The sequence below is a fragment of the Cuculus canorus genome, chromosome 29, assembly GCF_017976375.1.
Source record: "Cuculus canorus isolate bCucCan1 chromosome 29, bCucCan1.pri, whole genome shotgun sequence".
Classification (NCBI taxonomy): domain Eukaryota; kingdom Metazoa; phylum Chordata; class Aves; order Cuculiformes; family Cuculidae; genus Cuculus; species Cuculus canorus.
The window spans coordinates 219525-235456 of NC_071429.1; the positions used below are offsets into that span (position 1 = coordinate 219525).

A 15932-nucleotide genomic window follows, 5' to 3' on the forward strand; every position below is an offset into this window, starting at 1 on the left:
CCACAACCTCCTTTCCAGGAGCTGCAGAGAGCGATGAGGTCTCCCCTCAGCCTCCTTCAGACCAAACCCGCCAGGTCCTTCAGCTGCTCCCCTGGCACCCCTGGGCTCCAGATCCTTCCCCAGCTCTGTTCCTTTCTCCAGACTCACTCCAGCCCCTCAAGGTCTTTCCTGGAGTGAGGGGCCCAAAACTGAACCCAGGGTTCGACATGCAGCCTTACCAGAACCGAGACCAGAGGGATGATCCCTTCCCTGCTCTGCTGGCCACCCCGTGGCTGATCCAAGCCAGGATGCTGGTGGCCTTCTTGGCCACTGCTGGCTCATGTTCAGCTGCTTTTGACCAGTACCTCCAGGGCCTTTTCCCTGGGGCAGCTTTCCAGCTGCTCTTCCCCAAGCCTGGAGCGTTGCCTGGGGTTGTTCTGACCCAAGTGCAGGTCCTGGTACTTGGCCTTGTTCAATCTCATACAACTGGCCTTAGTCCATGGATCCAGTCTGTCTCGATCCCTCTGCAGAGCCTTCCTGCCCTCCATCCATGGATCCAGCCTGTCTCGATCCCTCTGCAGAGCCTTCCTGCCCTCCATCCATGGATCCAGCCTGTCCTGATCCCTCTGTAGATCCTTCCTGCCCTCCATCCATGGATCCAGCCTGTCCCGATCCCTCTGCAGAGCTTCCTGCCCTCCATCCATGGATCCAGCCTGTCCCGATCCCTCTGCAGAGCTTCCTGCCCTCCATCCATGGATCCAGCCTGTCCCGATCCCTCTGCAGAGCTTCCTGCCCTCCATCCATGGATCCAGCCTGTCTCGATCCCTCTGTAGATCCTTCCTGCTCTCCATCCATGGATCCAGCCTGTCCCAATCCCTCTGTAGACGCTTCCTGTCCTTTATCCATGGATCCAGCCTGTCCTGATCCCTCTGTAGATCCTTCCTGCTCTCCATCCATGGATCCAGCCTTGCCCGATCCCTCTGCAGAGCTTTCCTGCCCTCCATCCATGGATCCAGCCTGGCCAGGTCCTTCTGCTGATGTCTCCAGCAGATCCACACACAAGTTCAGATACAGTAGATTTGGGTATTTTGTTTGATTTCTACTTCTCGAAAAACAAAAGGACTCTTTTTTTTCATTCATAAGGAAACCTCTACCACTTGCAAGTCTGATGGGACTCTGAGTTATCCTTTGCAGCTCATCAAAACAATCCATTTCCCCACTGATGTTGATATTTTAAACCAAAAACATGCTTCTTGATTGCTCTATGATTAATTTGCTGCTCCAAAAGACTGCTCAGCTGAACTCCCGTCATCTGCTCTCTGTGGTATCACCAATCCATCAGAGCGCTCTACCACATAGACTGACACCACCCCAACCCAATGCCTTCACAAAGCATTTGGAATAGGAGCTTCATCCCATGCCTGCGAACCAGACTGGGGTCACCTCTTGCAGCCCTTTACCTTCAGTCTGTGCTCCTTCCTGTTCACGATAACGGCAGTGATCTGCTGGTCCATAAAGATCAAGATGGTGCAGAGCAGAGCTGGGATGAGCGCAGCCAACACTGTCCACCAAGGATTAGGTCCTATGGGGTTGATGATCCACCCACGATCGTCTCTGGTGGGCTGCAACAAAGCACACACCTCAAGACCAGCTCCCGGCCCAGCCACTTGATTTTCCTCTCCATCTCTGTTCCAGAGCATCTCCCAGCCTTGGCTCCACATTACCCTGGGGTTCAGTAGTACCTCTTCGCAAGCACCTATTGATAATTATCCTGTAGGTATCTAGTTTGAGGCTATCTGCTCAGTTCCAGAAGGAAATGATGCTCGTGGAGGTGGAAAAAGGAGAAGGTCGCACCACGAGTACCTCCTCCAGACTCAACCCCATCCTGCCCTGGCATCGCCTTGTTCCATGGGGTGAAACCTGCTCTGCGCCAAAACTTCCCGTTACCTTGAACATATGGGGGACGTGGAGTTTGGGTGATGGGATCCCAATCAGGAAGTCAATGAGCACCATGATGACGATGGTGAGGAAAACAGCAAAGTCGCTCACTGTGGACCGTACCTGTGGTGAGAAACCAGAGCTGAAAGGAGCATTGTGCAAAAAGGGCTGTAACAAGAGATGGAAAAGTCAGGGATATCAACAACACGAGGGCCAGTTAACCAAATCCCACCACTCCGAAACATGCAGCCAAATCCCTTGGTTAGATATTGTTGCTGTGTTTGTCCCTGGGAGATCTGGTGTCAAACAAGAAAAATAGTTTAATTAGGTGAGAAAGGGTTGTTTTCATTCAAACCTTACAAAAAAAACCACCCAAAACTAAGGCAGCAGATGTCTGCGCTACAGTCACGCTCACAGCCAACATGGGAATAAGGCACTGAGGCGTTGTTTGTTCCTCAAAAGGAAGAAACAGGGTCTTGTTCTATGGCAGCTTTGCATTTGGATCAACCTTCCCCTTGAGCACATAATGCACAGATGGTGGCAAACAACCCAACCCAACTTTGGAAGCCCTGATTTCCCCCTCCGTGAGCACACACATCCCTCCAGGGCAGGTCACAAGGCAGGTGGGAGGTGCTACAAGCAGTTTGCGCTCATGGGAACGAGTTGAGAGACATCCAAGCTCAGCCTCCAAGGTCAACATCTCCCAGCTTGACCAAGTGGTGGCAAAGACTGCTCAGTGCTCCAAGAAATGAGTGTGGAGGCTGCTGCTGTCCCCCATCTCTACCTACTCTGGTTGGAAAGTAACGGCTGGTTTTAAACTTCTTCAATAAGCTCGACAGGACAAAGGTGGAGAAGAACAGGATGCAGCACCAGAAGAGGACATTGGGTGTGTAGGGGCCATTGTGTCCACAGGCAGATCCTTGAAACTCTCCATGCAAATATCGACATTCCTGGGGAAACAGAGCATCAGGACACAAAGGCAGTGCGCGTGCAACAAGGAAACCTCAGCTAACCAGAGGTTCTCGAGGATCTCAGCCCAAGATCCATGACCTTGTGACTGCTGCTGCTGGAGATTTGTGTTTCCTGAGCAGCAGCAACTGAACAAGGAACACATCGAACTCCTCAGAGGAGAGCGGAGAGGTGAGATGTGATGGGACACCATTCCACAGCCTCATTGCACATCCTCTGCTTGAATGGTAGGTGACCGGGGCTGGAGATGACACCGGAGGGGAAGGAGGCACTGGGAGTTCTTGGGGATAGAGAGAGGGGAAATGGGGAAGGAGGACTAAGACAACCATGCTAGGAAAGGAGAAGAGCCAAATCGCCTCTTCCCAGTGGAGGGCTTGGAGGACATGGCCAGGAGAGGATGGAGATGTCTCTAAGATCCTCCCATTCCATGCCTGGGCTCAGCTTCCAGCAGTGACAACCTGAGAGGCTGCTTAGACATGTAAATTTATGCAGGTACCTGCAGACAGTGTTGAGTACGAAAGCAAGGCCTGGAGTTATTAGGAACCAATTAAAGAAGCCAATTACTACCTTCAAGTTGAGTCCTCCAACTCCTACAATAATCAAAGCCCCAACTTAACCCTGCTCCTGATCAGGAACATCACCCTGCAGCCGGGCTGAGGAGAACACTTCTCACCCACAATGGTGGGTACAAGGTGGGCTGGACAAGGTGGGCTCTCTTTCCCAGGACCAAGTGAGTTACAACCACACATTAGATTTAAGCCACAACTTTTCAGAGCAGCACTGGCAGAGGCGGAAGCCCATCATCACCTGAAGTGCTCTGACTTTGTCGCCATGCGAATGCCCCCCGTGGCAGTGGCATAAGGGAGCGGTGGCTCGGGCACTTACAGTCACCGTGAGGTTTTCCCAGGTGATGCCAGACACGTTGACTCTGTTGCTCTCCCAGAAACGTAAGGTTTCATTGCTGGGATGGGCTGGTGCCTCACACTTACAGCTGGGAGGAGAGAAGCCAAGACAGGAGTAAGCGAACGGCATTGGAGGTGCAGCCCTGAGCTTCTGGCCAGGGATCGGATTCTTTGAGGAGGAAAACACCCACTAGTAGATGGTGAGGAAGTCAAGGTTGCTGTGCATGTGCACAGGGTAGGTTTCTCGCAGGTGACTCAGCTTCTCTAGAGCCTCATAGATGAAGATGATGCAGATGAGGGAGGCGAAGGCTTCTTCAGTGAAGCGGGTGATGTAGCACACCAGGCAGCTGGCGTCGGTGGCCACCAGCACCACACAGAAAAAGGCGGTCCACAGCCCGATGCACGCTCGCAGAGAGAGATAGGAGAGCGTGTACTCCCTGCGCAGCCAAGAGAAAATGAAGGGTGGAAAGGGCAGCAAGTGGCTCTGAGCTGCGCCTTCCTTCGGCAAAAATGAGGAGTAATTATGGAAATGTAGAATCATAGAATAGTTAGGGTTGGAAGGGACCTTAAAGATCATCTAGTTCCACCCCCTGCCATGGGCAGGGACATCCCACTAAAGCAGGCTGCCCAAGGATTTATTAAGGTTGGAAAAAACCTCTAAGTTCATCCAGTTCAACCATCAGCCCAACCCTTCCGTGACCAATAAATCCTGTCCCCAAGTGCCATGGCCAGAGGTTTTTTGAACCCCTCCATAGATGGAGACTCCACCACTGAGGAGCCTCCGCCAAGGCTTCACAACAACCCTTTCTGTGAAGGCGTTATTCCTGATATCCAATCTAACTCTCCCTTGGAGCAACTTGAGGGCCACTTCCTCTTGTCCCAACACTTGTTCCTTGGGAGAACAAAACAGCATCCACCTCACCACAACCTCCCTTCCATGAGCCGCAGAGAGTGACGAGGTCTCCCCTCAGCCTCCTCTTCTCCAGACCAAATCCCCCACCAGGTCCCTCAGCCGCTCCTCTGGTGCTCCTCTTCTCCAGCCCCTTCCCCGGCTCCGTTCCCTTCTCTGGAAGCACTCCAGCCCCTCAAGGTCTTTCTTGGAGTGAGGAACCCAGAACTGACCCCAGGATTCGAGGTGTGGCCTCACCAGCACCGAGTGCAGGAGGATGATCCCTTCCCTGCTCTGCTGGCCACCCCATGGCTGATCCAAGCCAGGATGCTGGTGGCCTCCTTGGCCACCTGGGCCACTGCTGGCTCATGTTCAGCTGCTGTTGACCAGCACCCCCAGGGCATTCTCACCGCAGCTTTCCAGGCGCTCCTCCCCAAGCCTGGAGCGTTGCCTGGGGTTGTTGTGACCCAAAGGCAGGACCCAGCACTTTGCTTTGTTCAGTCTCATACAATTGTCCGAGGCCCATGGATTCAGCCTGTCCCGATCCCTCTGTAGATCCTTCCTGCCCTCCATCCATGGATCCAGCCTGTCCCGATCCCTCTGTAGATCCTTCCTGCCCTCCATCCACAGATCCAGGCTGTCCCGATCCCTCTGTAGATCCTTCCTGCCCTCCATCCATGGATCCAGCCTGTCCTGATCCCTCTGCAGACCCTTCCTGCCCTCCATCCATGGATCCAGCCTGTCCCGATCCCTCTGTAGATCCTTCCTGCCCTCCATCCATGGATCCAGCCTGTCCTGATCCCTCTGTAGATCCTTCCTGCCCTCCATCCATGGATCCAGCCTGTCCTGATGCCTCTGCAGAGCCTTCCTGCCCTCCATCCATGGATCCAGCCTGTCCTGATCCCTCTGTAGACCCTTCGTGCCCTCCATCCACAGATCCAGCCTGTCCTGATCCCTCTGCAGAGCCTTCCTGCCCTCCATCCATGGATCCAGCCTGTCCCGATCCCTCTGCAGAGCCTTCCTGCCCTCCATCCATGGATCCAGCCTGTCCTGATGCCTCTCTGGGGTCACCATCCAGCGAGTTTTCCACCAAGCACGCACGCCCAGGCAGCAGATGGTAAATGCAGTTTCCAGGTACCACCAAAGGCACCGCAGGAGTGTGGTGGAGGGTGTGAACCCTCAGGAGGAACGGCCAAGGATTTCATTGTCGTGATTTAATTCTCCCATGTTAAGACCTGGAGGCTCACTGAGGCCAGGTCTTTGCTGTTGAAGGTGGTTTTCACCCACACCATCCTGGTGCGCAAACACCAAAACCAGCTGGTTTTGCACCCAGTCGCAAGTTGGGGCTTAATAACAACTTTAATTGCAATAAGGGTGCTTAATCTCACATCAAAGTCATCCCAACACAAGGGTTGTCATGGGAAAGATCCATTCCACGTGAAAAGCTCCAATTTTTTCAATAATAACCATTTCAATTCAAAATATTTCAGCAGAAAACTGTTTGAGCAAAATATATTTCCACTTCCAGCAAAACTCAGGCTAAAACGAGCTTGGTTTTCTACCCGGAGGGAAGCAAATCTTCCCTCATTCCCAAACCAGATTGACTTCTTTCCTCTGCCTTATGCAGCCCATCTTGGATATCCACATCCTTGTGGTTTCTCCTCCTCCTGCTGCTTTACTTTAGCCCTAAAAACTCCCATGAGCTCCATTCAACCTTCAAAGCTTGAGAGCTTTGCACCACCACACACTATGACAGCAGTGGGCAGTGTCCTGGACACAGGAGACAACTGGAATCCAACAACTCCCACCAAGAGAAAGAACAAAACCATCTTTCCTCTATCGCTGCCATCTCCAGGGGTTCTGGCAGCTCCCGGCTCTGGCGGCCAGCCTTACTTGCAGAATTTGTAGAGGATCTTCTCAAAGACGAGGACAGGTCCGGTGCTGCCAAGGATGGTGAGAGGTTGGCCAGCGAAGAGGGAATACACCACACCGGTCATGGATGCGCCCAGCAGCGACTCCATGGCACTCTGTGCCGGGAAGAGAGGCAGAAGGGAGGAAAGAGAGCGTTAGGGGAAAGAAAACCAAAGCACATCCCCTGCAGCAGGAACTTCTGCACGAGCCCGGCCTTCCCCACCCAACAGAGAGGCGCTCACTATGTGACCGCTGGTGGCCTCCCCCAGCAGCCCCCCAAAGGTGATGACGGGGGACATGCAGGCGCAGTAGAGGAAGAGGAAGGACGCCAGGCACTGCAGGCTCAGACCATCACGAAAGTCGCTCCAGAACCATGGGGCTTTTCGCTTCACATCCAGGATCAAACCTCCAAAGAGCCTGGAGGAAGGAAAGAAACCGGACTGTTCTCCTGGAAGACCACGTCGTGTTTTCTTTGCTACCAGAGGACAACCAGCAGCACAGAGGAGCTTAGGTGACTTGAAAGCAGTAGCCTCCTCCTCCAATTTTAGCCCCAGGAGAAACTGAGGCACAGAAAACCCCTGCAACAAAAAGGAAAAGGACCAGCCCGAAAGCTCATTCCCAGCAGAGCCCTTCCTGGAAGTATTTACAGATCTGCTGCCATCCCAAATCCAGAACCCTGGGTGCAGCAAAGCTGCGGCTGAACCTGGCTGCCCAGGTCATAGAATCATGAAATCATGAAGGTTGGAAAAGATCTATAAGCTCATCCAGTCCAATTGTCAGCCCAACCCCACCGTGCCCACTAAACCCTGTCCCCAAGTGCCACACCTACACGTGGTTTGAACCCCTCCAGAGATGGGGACTCCACCACTGCCCTGGGCAGCCTCTGCCAGGGCTTCACCACTCCATCAGTGAGGAAATAGAGAGGACAGGACAAGAGGGAATGGCCTGAAGCTCCGCCAGGGGAGGGTCAGGTTGGATATCAGAAAAAAATTCTTCACAGTAAGAGTCATCGGGCACTGGAACAGCTGCCCAGGGAGGGGGTCGAGTCACCTTCCCTGGAGGTGTTTAAGAACGGGTGGATGAAGTGCTGAGGGACATGGTTTAGGGAGTGTTAGGAATGGTTGGACTCGATGATCCAATGGGTCCTTTCCAACCTGGTGATTCTGCGATTCTGTCATTCTGTGAAATCTTTCCTAATATCCTATCGAAACCTCCTCTGGTGAAACTTGACACCATTTCCTCTCATGCCATCGCTTGTTACTTGGAAGAAGAACCCGGCATCCCCCTCACCACAACCTCCTTTCCATGAGCCACAGAGAGTGATGAGGTCTCCCCTCAGCCTCCTCTTCTCCAGACCAAATCCCCCGCCAGGTCCCTCAGCCGCTCCCCTGGTGCTCCTGTTCTCCAGCCCCTTCCCCGGCTCCGTTCCCTTCTCCGGATGTGCTCCAGACCCTCCAGGTCTTTCTTGGAGTGAGGGGCCCAGAACTGACCCCAGGATTCGAGGTGTGGCCTCACCAGCGCCGAGTGCAGGGGACGATCCCTTCCCTGCTCTTCTGGCCACCCCATGGCTGATCCAAGCCAGGATGCCGGTGGCCTTCTTGGCCACCTGGGCCACTGCTGGCTCATGTTCAGCTGCTGTTGACCACAACCCCCAGGTCCTGTTCCACTGGGCAGTTTTCCAGCCGCTCTTTCTCAAGCCTGGAGCGTTGCCTGGGGCTGTTGTGACCTCCAGCTCACGGATCCGTCCTGGCCCGATCCATCTGCAGAGCCTCTCGTCCCTGCCCAGCCCAGGGGCCTGAGCTGGTGATATGGAGCCCCTTCCCTGAACCAACCAACTCCCAGGTGCTGCTGCGAGGGAGCTGCATGCTTCAGTTCTAGATGCAAATAGAAAACGCACTCACCTTCCCGTCCGCTCCAGCTCAGGACCGCTGTGTTTCTCCGGCTTGCTGTGAGAAGCGTTGTCATCCAGAGCTCCTGGCATCTTCCTTTTCTCCTGTGAAAATGGAAACAAGACAAAGCCCTGTATTCATGGAATCTTGGAACGGTTGCGGTTAGGAAGGATCTCAAAGCCCAGCCAGTTCCACCCCCTGCCATGGGCAGGGACACCTCTGACCGGATCCAGTTGCTCCGAGCCCCATCCAACCTGGCTTTCAACCCCTCCAGGGATGGGGCAGCCACCACTTCTTGGGGAAATTTAAGCCAGGGCCTCTCCACCCTCACAGGAGAATATTTCTCCCTCAGATCTCACCTCAATTTCCCCTCTTTCAGCTCAAACCCATTCCCCCTCATCCTATCCTTGCACCCCTTGACCAAGAGCCCCTCCCCAGCTTTTCTGGAGTCCCTTTCTGTATTGGAAGCTGCTCTAAGGTCTCCCCACAGCCTTCTCTTCTCCAGGATGAAGAACCCCAACTCTCTCAGCTCGGCCTCATACAAGAGGTTCTCCAGCCCTTGGATCACCTCCGTGGCCTCCTCTGGACTTGCTCCAACAGCTCCATGTCCTTCCCGTGCTGAGGACTCCAGAATTGGACGCAGGGCTCCAGGTGGGGTCTCACCAGAGCGGAGCAGAGGGGCAGAATCCCCTCCATCCCTGTTGGTCCCACGGCTTTGGATGCAGCTTTGGGACACGGTTGGTTTCTGGGCTGTGAGCGCACGTTGCCAGCCCCTGTGGAGCTTCTCCCCCAGCACCCCAAGTCCTTCTCCTCTGGGATGCTCCCAATCCCTTTTCCACCCAACCTGGAGTTGTGCTGCAGATTGCTGCAAGCCAGGAGCAGGACCTTGCCCTTGGCCTTGTTGAACCTCATGAAGTTCACACAGCCCCAAATCTCCAGCCTGGGCAGGTCCCTCTGGATGGCAGTGGTACCCCTTGACTTATTTTTCTTCTGCTCTGGGCATGGGACTGCGTCAAAGTGCGACCTTGTGAATCCAGGCCCTGCCTAACATCTCCAACCACTGCCACCCCACCCACCCCTCTTGCGCCTCCCCCGTTGCAGCACCCACCTGTGAAGGGACGTTTTTCGGGGGCTCGATCCGGATCGATGGATCCCACTCTCCTGGTGGCAAGACTGTGACCTGATCCAGAAATTCATCGATGCCAGCCACGAGGTCAGCCCGGTTCTTGGCTTTATAGGCAACATCATGGAAAACCTGCCAGTAGGAGACAACCTGGTGAGAGATGAACCCGTTCCACGTGCCCCAAACAGTGCAAGAAGCTCTTGGCTAAACACAAGATAGTCTTCCTCAAATTTCCTGTTGGAATGACAATAAGTATTCCCCCAAAAGGGAAAATATATGCATCATGGGATCCTGTAACCATCTCCACAAGGCTCTCATCCCCCATGGTGAACCAAAACCTTTGTTTTAAAGAGAAGAAGCATTGGTGGCCCTGGCAATGCCACCACTGGGGACCCTGGGGAGAAGGATAAGGATTCACCCCAGGTGGGATCAGCCTCCAGGATGGGGGAGACTCAAACACGGATCTTTGCTTTGAGGTAAGAAGGATGAGTGGGTGGTGTTCGGGGACCTGTGAGCAGCCAGGACAACAAATTCTCCTCCTGACCACTAGGAGAGGTGAACAAAGCCAGAAATGACCCAGAGAGATGTCTTCTCTCATCGCACCTCATCCGTCATGATAGTGGCCATGGACCTGCCGATCTCGTGGTACTGATGGGCTTTTCCCTCTGGCCCAAGTAAAACAAACAGGAACCTGGGCAAGAAAAACAAAGTGAGAGAGAGAACATAGAATCATGCAATCCCGGAATGGGTCAGGTTAGAAGGGAACTCAAAGCCCATCCAGCTCCAAACCCCTGCCATGAGCAGAGACACTTCCCACTGGATCAGGTTGCTCCAAGCCCCATCCAACCTGGCCTTGAACAACTCCAGGGATGGGGCAGCCACCACTTCTTGGGGCAACCTGAGCCAGGGCCTCTCCACCCTCACAGCAAAACATTTCTGCCTAAGATCTCAGCTCAATCTCCTCTCTTTGAGCTCAAAACCATTCCTCCTCGTCCTATCCCTGCAATCCCTGATCCAGAGCCCCTCCCCAGCACTCCTGGAGCCCCTTTCCAGACTGGAAGCCACTCTAAGGTCTCCATGGAGCCTTCTCTTCTCCAGGCTGAACAACCCCAACTCTCTCAGCCCATCCTCGTATGGGAGGTGCTCCAGCCCTTGGATCATCTCCTCTGGCTCAAAGATCATCCAAGGAAACCCCTGGGAGCTCCCAGCCCAGAGCACGGCTCAACAGGAGACCTGCAGGCTCCCCAGTTCTGATGCCGAATCCGAAAGTTAACAAAACCAATCAAAAATTCGATTTTTGAGCAGACTTTCATTAAAACGGGCCGATGGATTTGGAAGCTACAGCAGGGAGGGGAAAGGCATGGGGACAACGTTCTTGTTCCCACTGCCCTTGTCACAGAATCATGGAATGGGTTGGGTTGGAAGGGACCTTAAAGATCATCCAACCCCCCTGCCATGGGCAAGGACACCTCCCTTTAGTTGTCCCCCCTTGGGACACCTCCCTTTAGCTGTCCCCCCTTGGGACACCGAGCCGATGCCTGGGATTTGATGTTCCTTTGGGTTTTTTAAGCACAAGACCTTCCTGCTTCCCATTTGAACCTTGTTGGGATGGGAACTTCTGTCATGCCCGAGAAGAGGACAGCGGGCGTCAGGCGGACAAAGGCCACGATGGGCTGGTGCAGGAAATCCAGCTCTCCCACGAGCACATTCGATGCCTCAGCTCCACTGGGAATCTTCTTCATGAAATGCAGCTCCGCCTGCGCACGACAAGTGGATTTCATAGAACCATGGAATGGTTTGAGTTGGAAGAGAACTCAAAGCCAATCCACTTCCACCCCGTGCCATGGGCAGGGACCCTTTCCACTAGATCCAGCTGCTCAAGGCTCCATCCAGCCTGGCCTTGAGCACCTTCAGGGATGGAGCAGCCACCACGTCTCTGGACAACCTTTGCCAGGGCCTCACCACCCTCATTGTGAAAAATTTCCTCATTATGTCCAGTCTAAATCTCCCTCCTTCCAATTTAAAGCAGTTCCCCATCATCCTATCACTCCATTCTCTTGGAAAAAGTCCCTCCCCAGCTTTCTTGGAGCCCCTTCAGGTATTGGAAGGTCACTATAAGGATTCCTCAGAGCCTTCTCTGAGGAATGAAGAACCTCTCTCTTCTTCTCCAGGATGAAGAACCCCAACTCTCTCAGCCTGTCCTCACACAGGAGGTTCTCCAGCCCTCAGATCATCCCCATGACCTCCTGTGGACTCTCTCCAGCAGCTCCATGTCCTTACACTGAGGACTCCAGAACTGGAGACAGGGCTCCAAGTGGGGTCTCACCAGAGCGGAGGGGCAGAATCTCATCCCTCCCTGCTGGCCACGCTCCTTTGGATGCAGCCCAGGACACAGTTGGCCTTCTGGGCTGCAAGCACACTTGGCCAACTCATGTGGAGCTTCTCCTCCCGCAGCCCCCCAAGTCCTTCTCCTCAGGGCTGCTCCCAATTTCAGAGAATTCCCCAAAAAGCCAAGCCCACGGCATTTTGCAGCCATGGGACGAGAGCAAATCTGACCCTAACAGCGTCAGAGTGCCACAAACATCTCACCTTGCTTAAATCCATCGCGCCAGCCTCATGGTTCACCCCGTTTTTAGCTTCTGCGGTGGTTGGAGAAGGATGGGGGGTGAGCGTTTGGGCTGGTAGAAAAGAGAAAGGCGTGGAGAACTGTGGGCAAGGAGCAATTTGGATGCTTCTCTTTTGCCAGGACAAATCTAATGAGGCCAAAGCCCTGCAGGAACCTTCACTGGGGGCCAAAGCTCTGCAGGATCCCTCACTGGGGGCCAAAGCCCTGCAGGATCCCTCACTGGGGGACAAAGACCTGTGGAAACCTTCACTCGGGGCCAAAGCCCTGGAGGAACCTTCACTGATGGCCAAAGCCCTGCAGGAACCTTCACTGGGGGCCAAAGCCCTGCAGGATCCCTCACGTGGGGCCAAAGCTCTGCAGGAACCCTCACTGAGGGCCAAAGCTCTGCAGGAAACCTCACTGGGGGCCAGAGTTCTGCAGGAACCTTCACTGGGGCCAAAGCCCTGCAGGAATCTTCATTGGGGGCCAAAGCCCTGCAGGAACCCTCACCTGGGGCCAAAGACCTGTGGGAACCCTCAGCTGGGGCCAAAGCCCTGCTGGAACCTTTACCCAGGGCCAAAGCCCTCGAGGAACCTTCACTGGGAGCCAAAGACCTGCAGGAACCTTCACGGGGGGCCAAAGACCTGCAGGAACCCTCACTGGGGGCCAAAGCTCTGCAGGAACCTTCACTGGGGGACAAAGACCTGCAGGAACCTTCATTGGGGGCCAAAGACTTGCAGGAACCCTCACCTGGGGCCAAAGCCCTGCAGGATCCCTCACTGGGGGCCAAAGCCCTGCTGGAACCTTTACCCAGGGCCAAAGCCCTCGAGGAACCTTCACTGGGAGCCAAAGACCTGCAGGAACCTTCACTGGGGGCCAAAGACCTGCAGGAACCTTCACTGGGGGCCAAAGACCTGCAGGAACCCTCACTGGGGGCCAAAGCTCTGCAGGAACCCTCAACTGGGTCCAAAGCCCTGGAGGAACCTTTACCCAGGGCCAAAGCCCTCAAGGAACCCTCATGTGGGGCCAAAGACCTGCAGGAACCTTCATTGGGGGCCAAAGACCTGCAGGAACCCTCACTGGGGGCCAAAGCTCTGCAGGAACCCTCAACTGGGGGCCAAAGCCCTGCAGGATCCCTCACTGGGGGCCAAAGCCCTGCAGGAACCTTCATTGGGAGCCAAAGACCTGCAGGAACCCTCACCTGGGGCCAAAGCCCTGCAGGAACCCTCACTGGGGGCCAAAGCTCTGCAGGAACCTTCACTGGGGGACAAAGACCTGCAGGAACCTTCATTGGGGGCCAAAGACCTGCAGGAACCCTCACCTGGGGCCAAAGCCCTGCAGGATCCCTCACTGGGGTCCAAAGCCCTGGAGGAACCTTCACTGAGGGTCAAAGCCCTGCAGGATCCCTCAGGTGGGGCCAAAGCCCTGCAGGAACCCTCACCTGGCTTGTCGAGGAGGTGCGGGTCCGACTGCTTCTTGCCCACGTCAGCGAAGGAGCGGACGATGGGGAGTAGGTTGTTTCTTTTCTTCTCGTTCTGATGGTGATGCTTCTTCAGAAGAACTTCTCGCACCTTGGCCCGCATGTGCTCGTCAAACTCCACGTTCTGGTCCTGCTGGCCCAGGATCATATCTAGGGGTGGACAAAGCTGCCATGAGAGCAGAACCCCACCACATCCTGACCCCCGACGGCCCGGGGCGGCTGTGCCAAGACATCCCGACGCCGGCTCAGCTCAGTTTGACACTGCTCAGCCTCGACGCAAGAGCACATTCTCTTTAGCTGAAAACCATCATCAAAGAGATTCTTCATCGCTCCACTAATTATTATACCTGGAGTATTGTCCCCACATGGAGTCCTGTGCCCAGTTCTGGAACCCCCAACAAACAAAAGGATATGGAATGGTTGGAATGGGTCCGGAGGAGGCCATGGAGATGACCTGAAGGCTGGAGAACCTCTGCTCTAAGGACAAGCTGACAGAGTTGGGGTTATTCAGTCTGGAGAAGGCTGCAGGGAGACCTCAGAGCAGCTTCCAGTACTGAAGGGGCTCCAGGAAAGCTGGAGAGGGACTGTTTACAAGGGCCTGGAGTGACTGGAGAAGGGACAATGGCTTTAAATTGGAAGGGGGAAGATTTAGATGAGGCATGAGGAAGAAATTCTTCACAATAAGGGTGAGGAGGCCCTGGCCCAGGTTATCCAGAGCAGTGGTGGCTGTCCCAGCCCTGGAGGTGTTCAATGCCAGGTTGGATGGGGCTTTGAGCCCCCTGATCCAGTAGGAATTGTTGGAATTGGATGGGCTTTGAGGTCCCTCCCAACCCAAACCACTCCAACTAACCATGCTAATGAATTCCATTTTCTTTCCCAATTTGCTCTCTCCATCTCTTTCCCCACGTTTAAGCCCCCTACAGCCCAGCCTTTCCCAGTTTCCTCTGCCAATCACGTGCCATTTGCCAAGCCCAGGGAGAAATGGGCTACAGCTTCACCTTCTCCAGCTCTTGGAAGAAGAGACCTTCATGAGCCTTGCCCACCAAAGCTGCTTTTCCAATTAACTCCAATTCTCTTCCCCAAGGGAACGCGCTGCTCGGGCATCATCCGGCTGAACTCAGCCTTTAAATCTCTTGAATCTTGGATGTTAAGGCAAGAGAAATGAAAAAATACGAAGGAGCTGACCATGAGTCTACATCATGGTAGCCAAGAGGGCCACTGTGTCCTGGGGTGCATCCAGCACGGCATCACTCGTCAGGCAAAGGAGGGAATTGTCCTGCTTTACTCCTCGGTGGTACAGCCCCACCTCGAGCACCGGGTGCAGTTTTGAGCACTACTGGATGAAAAGGATCTAAAGCTGACGGAGAGCGTCCAGAGGAGGCTACAAAGTTGGTGAAGGGTTTAGAGGGGAAGTCATGTGAGGAACAGCTAAAGCGCCTTCATCTGTTCAGCCTGGAGGACACCAAGGGGAGACCTCATCACGGTTTACTGCTTCCTCACAAGCGAAGGAGGAGGAGTAGGTCCTGAGCGTTTCTCTTTAGACTTGAGGGAATGACAGGAAGATGAACCAAGGGAGGGTTAGGTTGGACATTAGGAAAAGGTTCTTCACCCAGAGGGTGGTGGAGCTCTGGAACAGCTCCCCAGGGAAGCGGTCACATTGCCAAGCCTGGCAATATTCAAGAAGCATTCGGCCAAACCCCTCAGACACACGGTGTGAATGTTGGGGTTGTCCTGTGCAGGGACAGGAGTTGGACTCAATGATGCTTGTGGGTCTCTTCCAACTCAGGACGTTCTACAATTCAATGAAATGGTTTGGAATAAAGAGTTTCTAGAAGAAGGTTCAGCTCTTCCACACTTATGACTCTGTATCTCTAAAAGCCACCTGCAAAGCCCTGATGTGCATTCCTCTTTGGCTGGAGAATATTCCCTAATCACTTCCATAACCCTCAAACTTGTTTCCAAAATGATCCCACACTAGAAGAAAAGCTGGTGTGACAATTGCACACCAAGTCTACATCCAAACCCAACTCACAACCCAAAACCAGAGAAGAAAATATGGCCCTCCAGCCTGGAAAGAGGCTCCAGGAAAGCTGAGGAGGGGCTCTTGATCACGGAGCGCAGGGAGAGGATGAGGGGGAACGGTTTTGAGCTAAAAGAGGGGAGACTGAGATGAGATCTTACAAAGAAATGTTCTCCTGGGAGGGTGGGGAGGCCCTGGCCCAGGTTGGCCCAAAGAAGCTGTGGCTG

At 54.3% G+C, this 15932-nt stretch overlaps 1 protein-coding gene across 2 annotated transcripts in view; it reads right to left on the reverse strand.

Annotated features, from left to right (window-relative positions):
* Positions 1-15932, reverse strand: part of SLC4A8 (solute carrier family 4 member 8) — a 32061-nt gene that overhangs the window by 5529 nt on the left and 10600 nt on the right. Inside the window, exons 6-18 of one of the 2 annotated variants that reach the window (XM_054051551.1) lie at positions 13647-13835; positions 12190-12278; positions 11200-11357; positions 10204-10291; positions 9586-9732; positions 8490-8581; positions 6831-7005; positions 6571-6704; positions 3980-4225; positions 3772-3877; positions 2706-2867; positions 1927-2040; positions 1440-1601 (exon numbers count right to left, since the gene is read on the reverse strand). In XM_054051551.1, coding sequence (XP_053907526.1) covers positions 1440-1601; positions 1927-2040; positions 2706-2867; positions 3772-3877; positions 3980-4225; positions 6571-6704; positions 6831-7005; positions 8490-8581; positions 9586-9732; positions 10204-10291; positions 11200-11357; positions 12190-12278; positions 13647-13835 — 1862 coding nt within the window. The remainder of the gene's footprint in view (positions 1-1439; positions 1602-1926; positions 2041-2705; positions 2868-3771; positions 3878-3979; positions 4226-6570; positions 6705-6830; positions 7006-8489; positions 8582-9585; positions 9733-10203; positions 10292-11199; positions 11358-12189; positions 12279-13646; positions 13836-15932) is intronic. The other variant, XM_054051552.1, reaches the window with a different exon arrangement.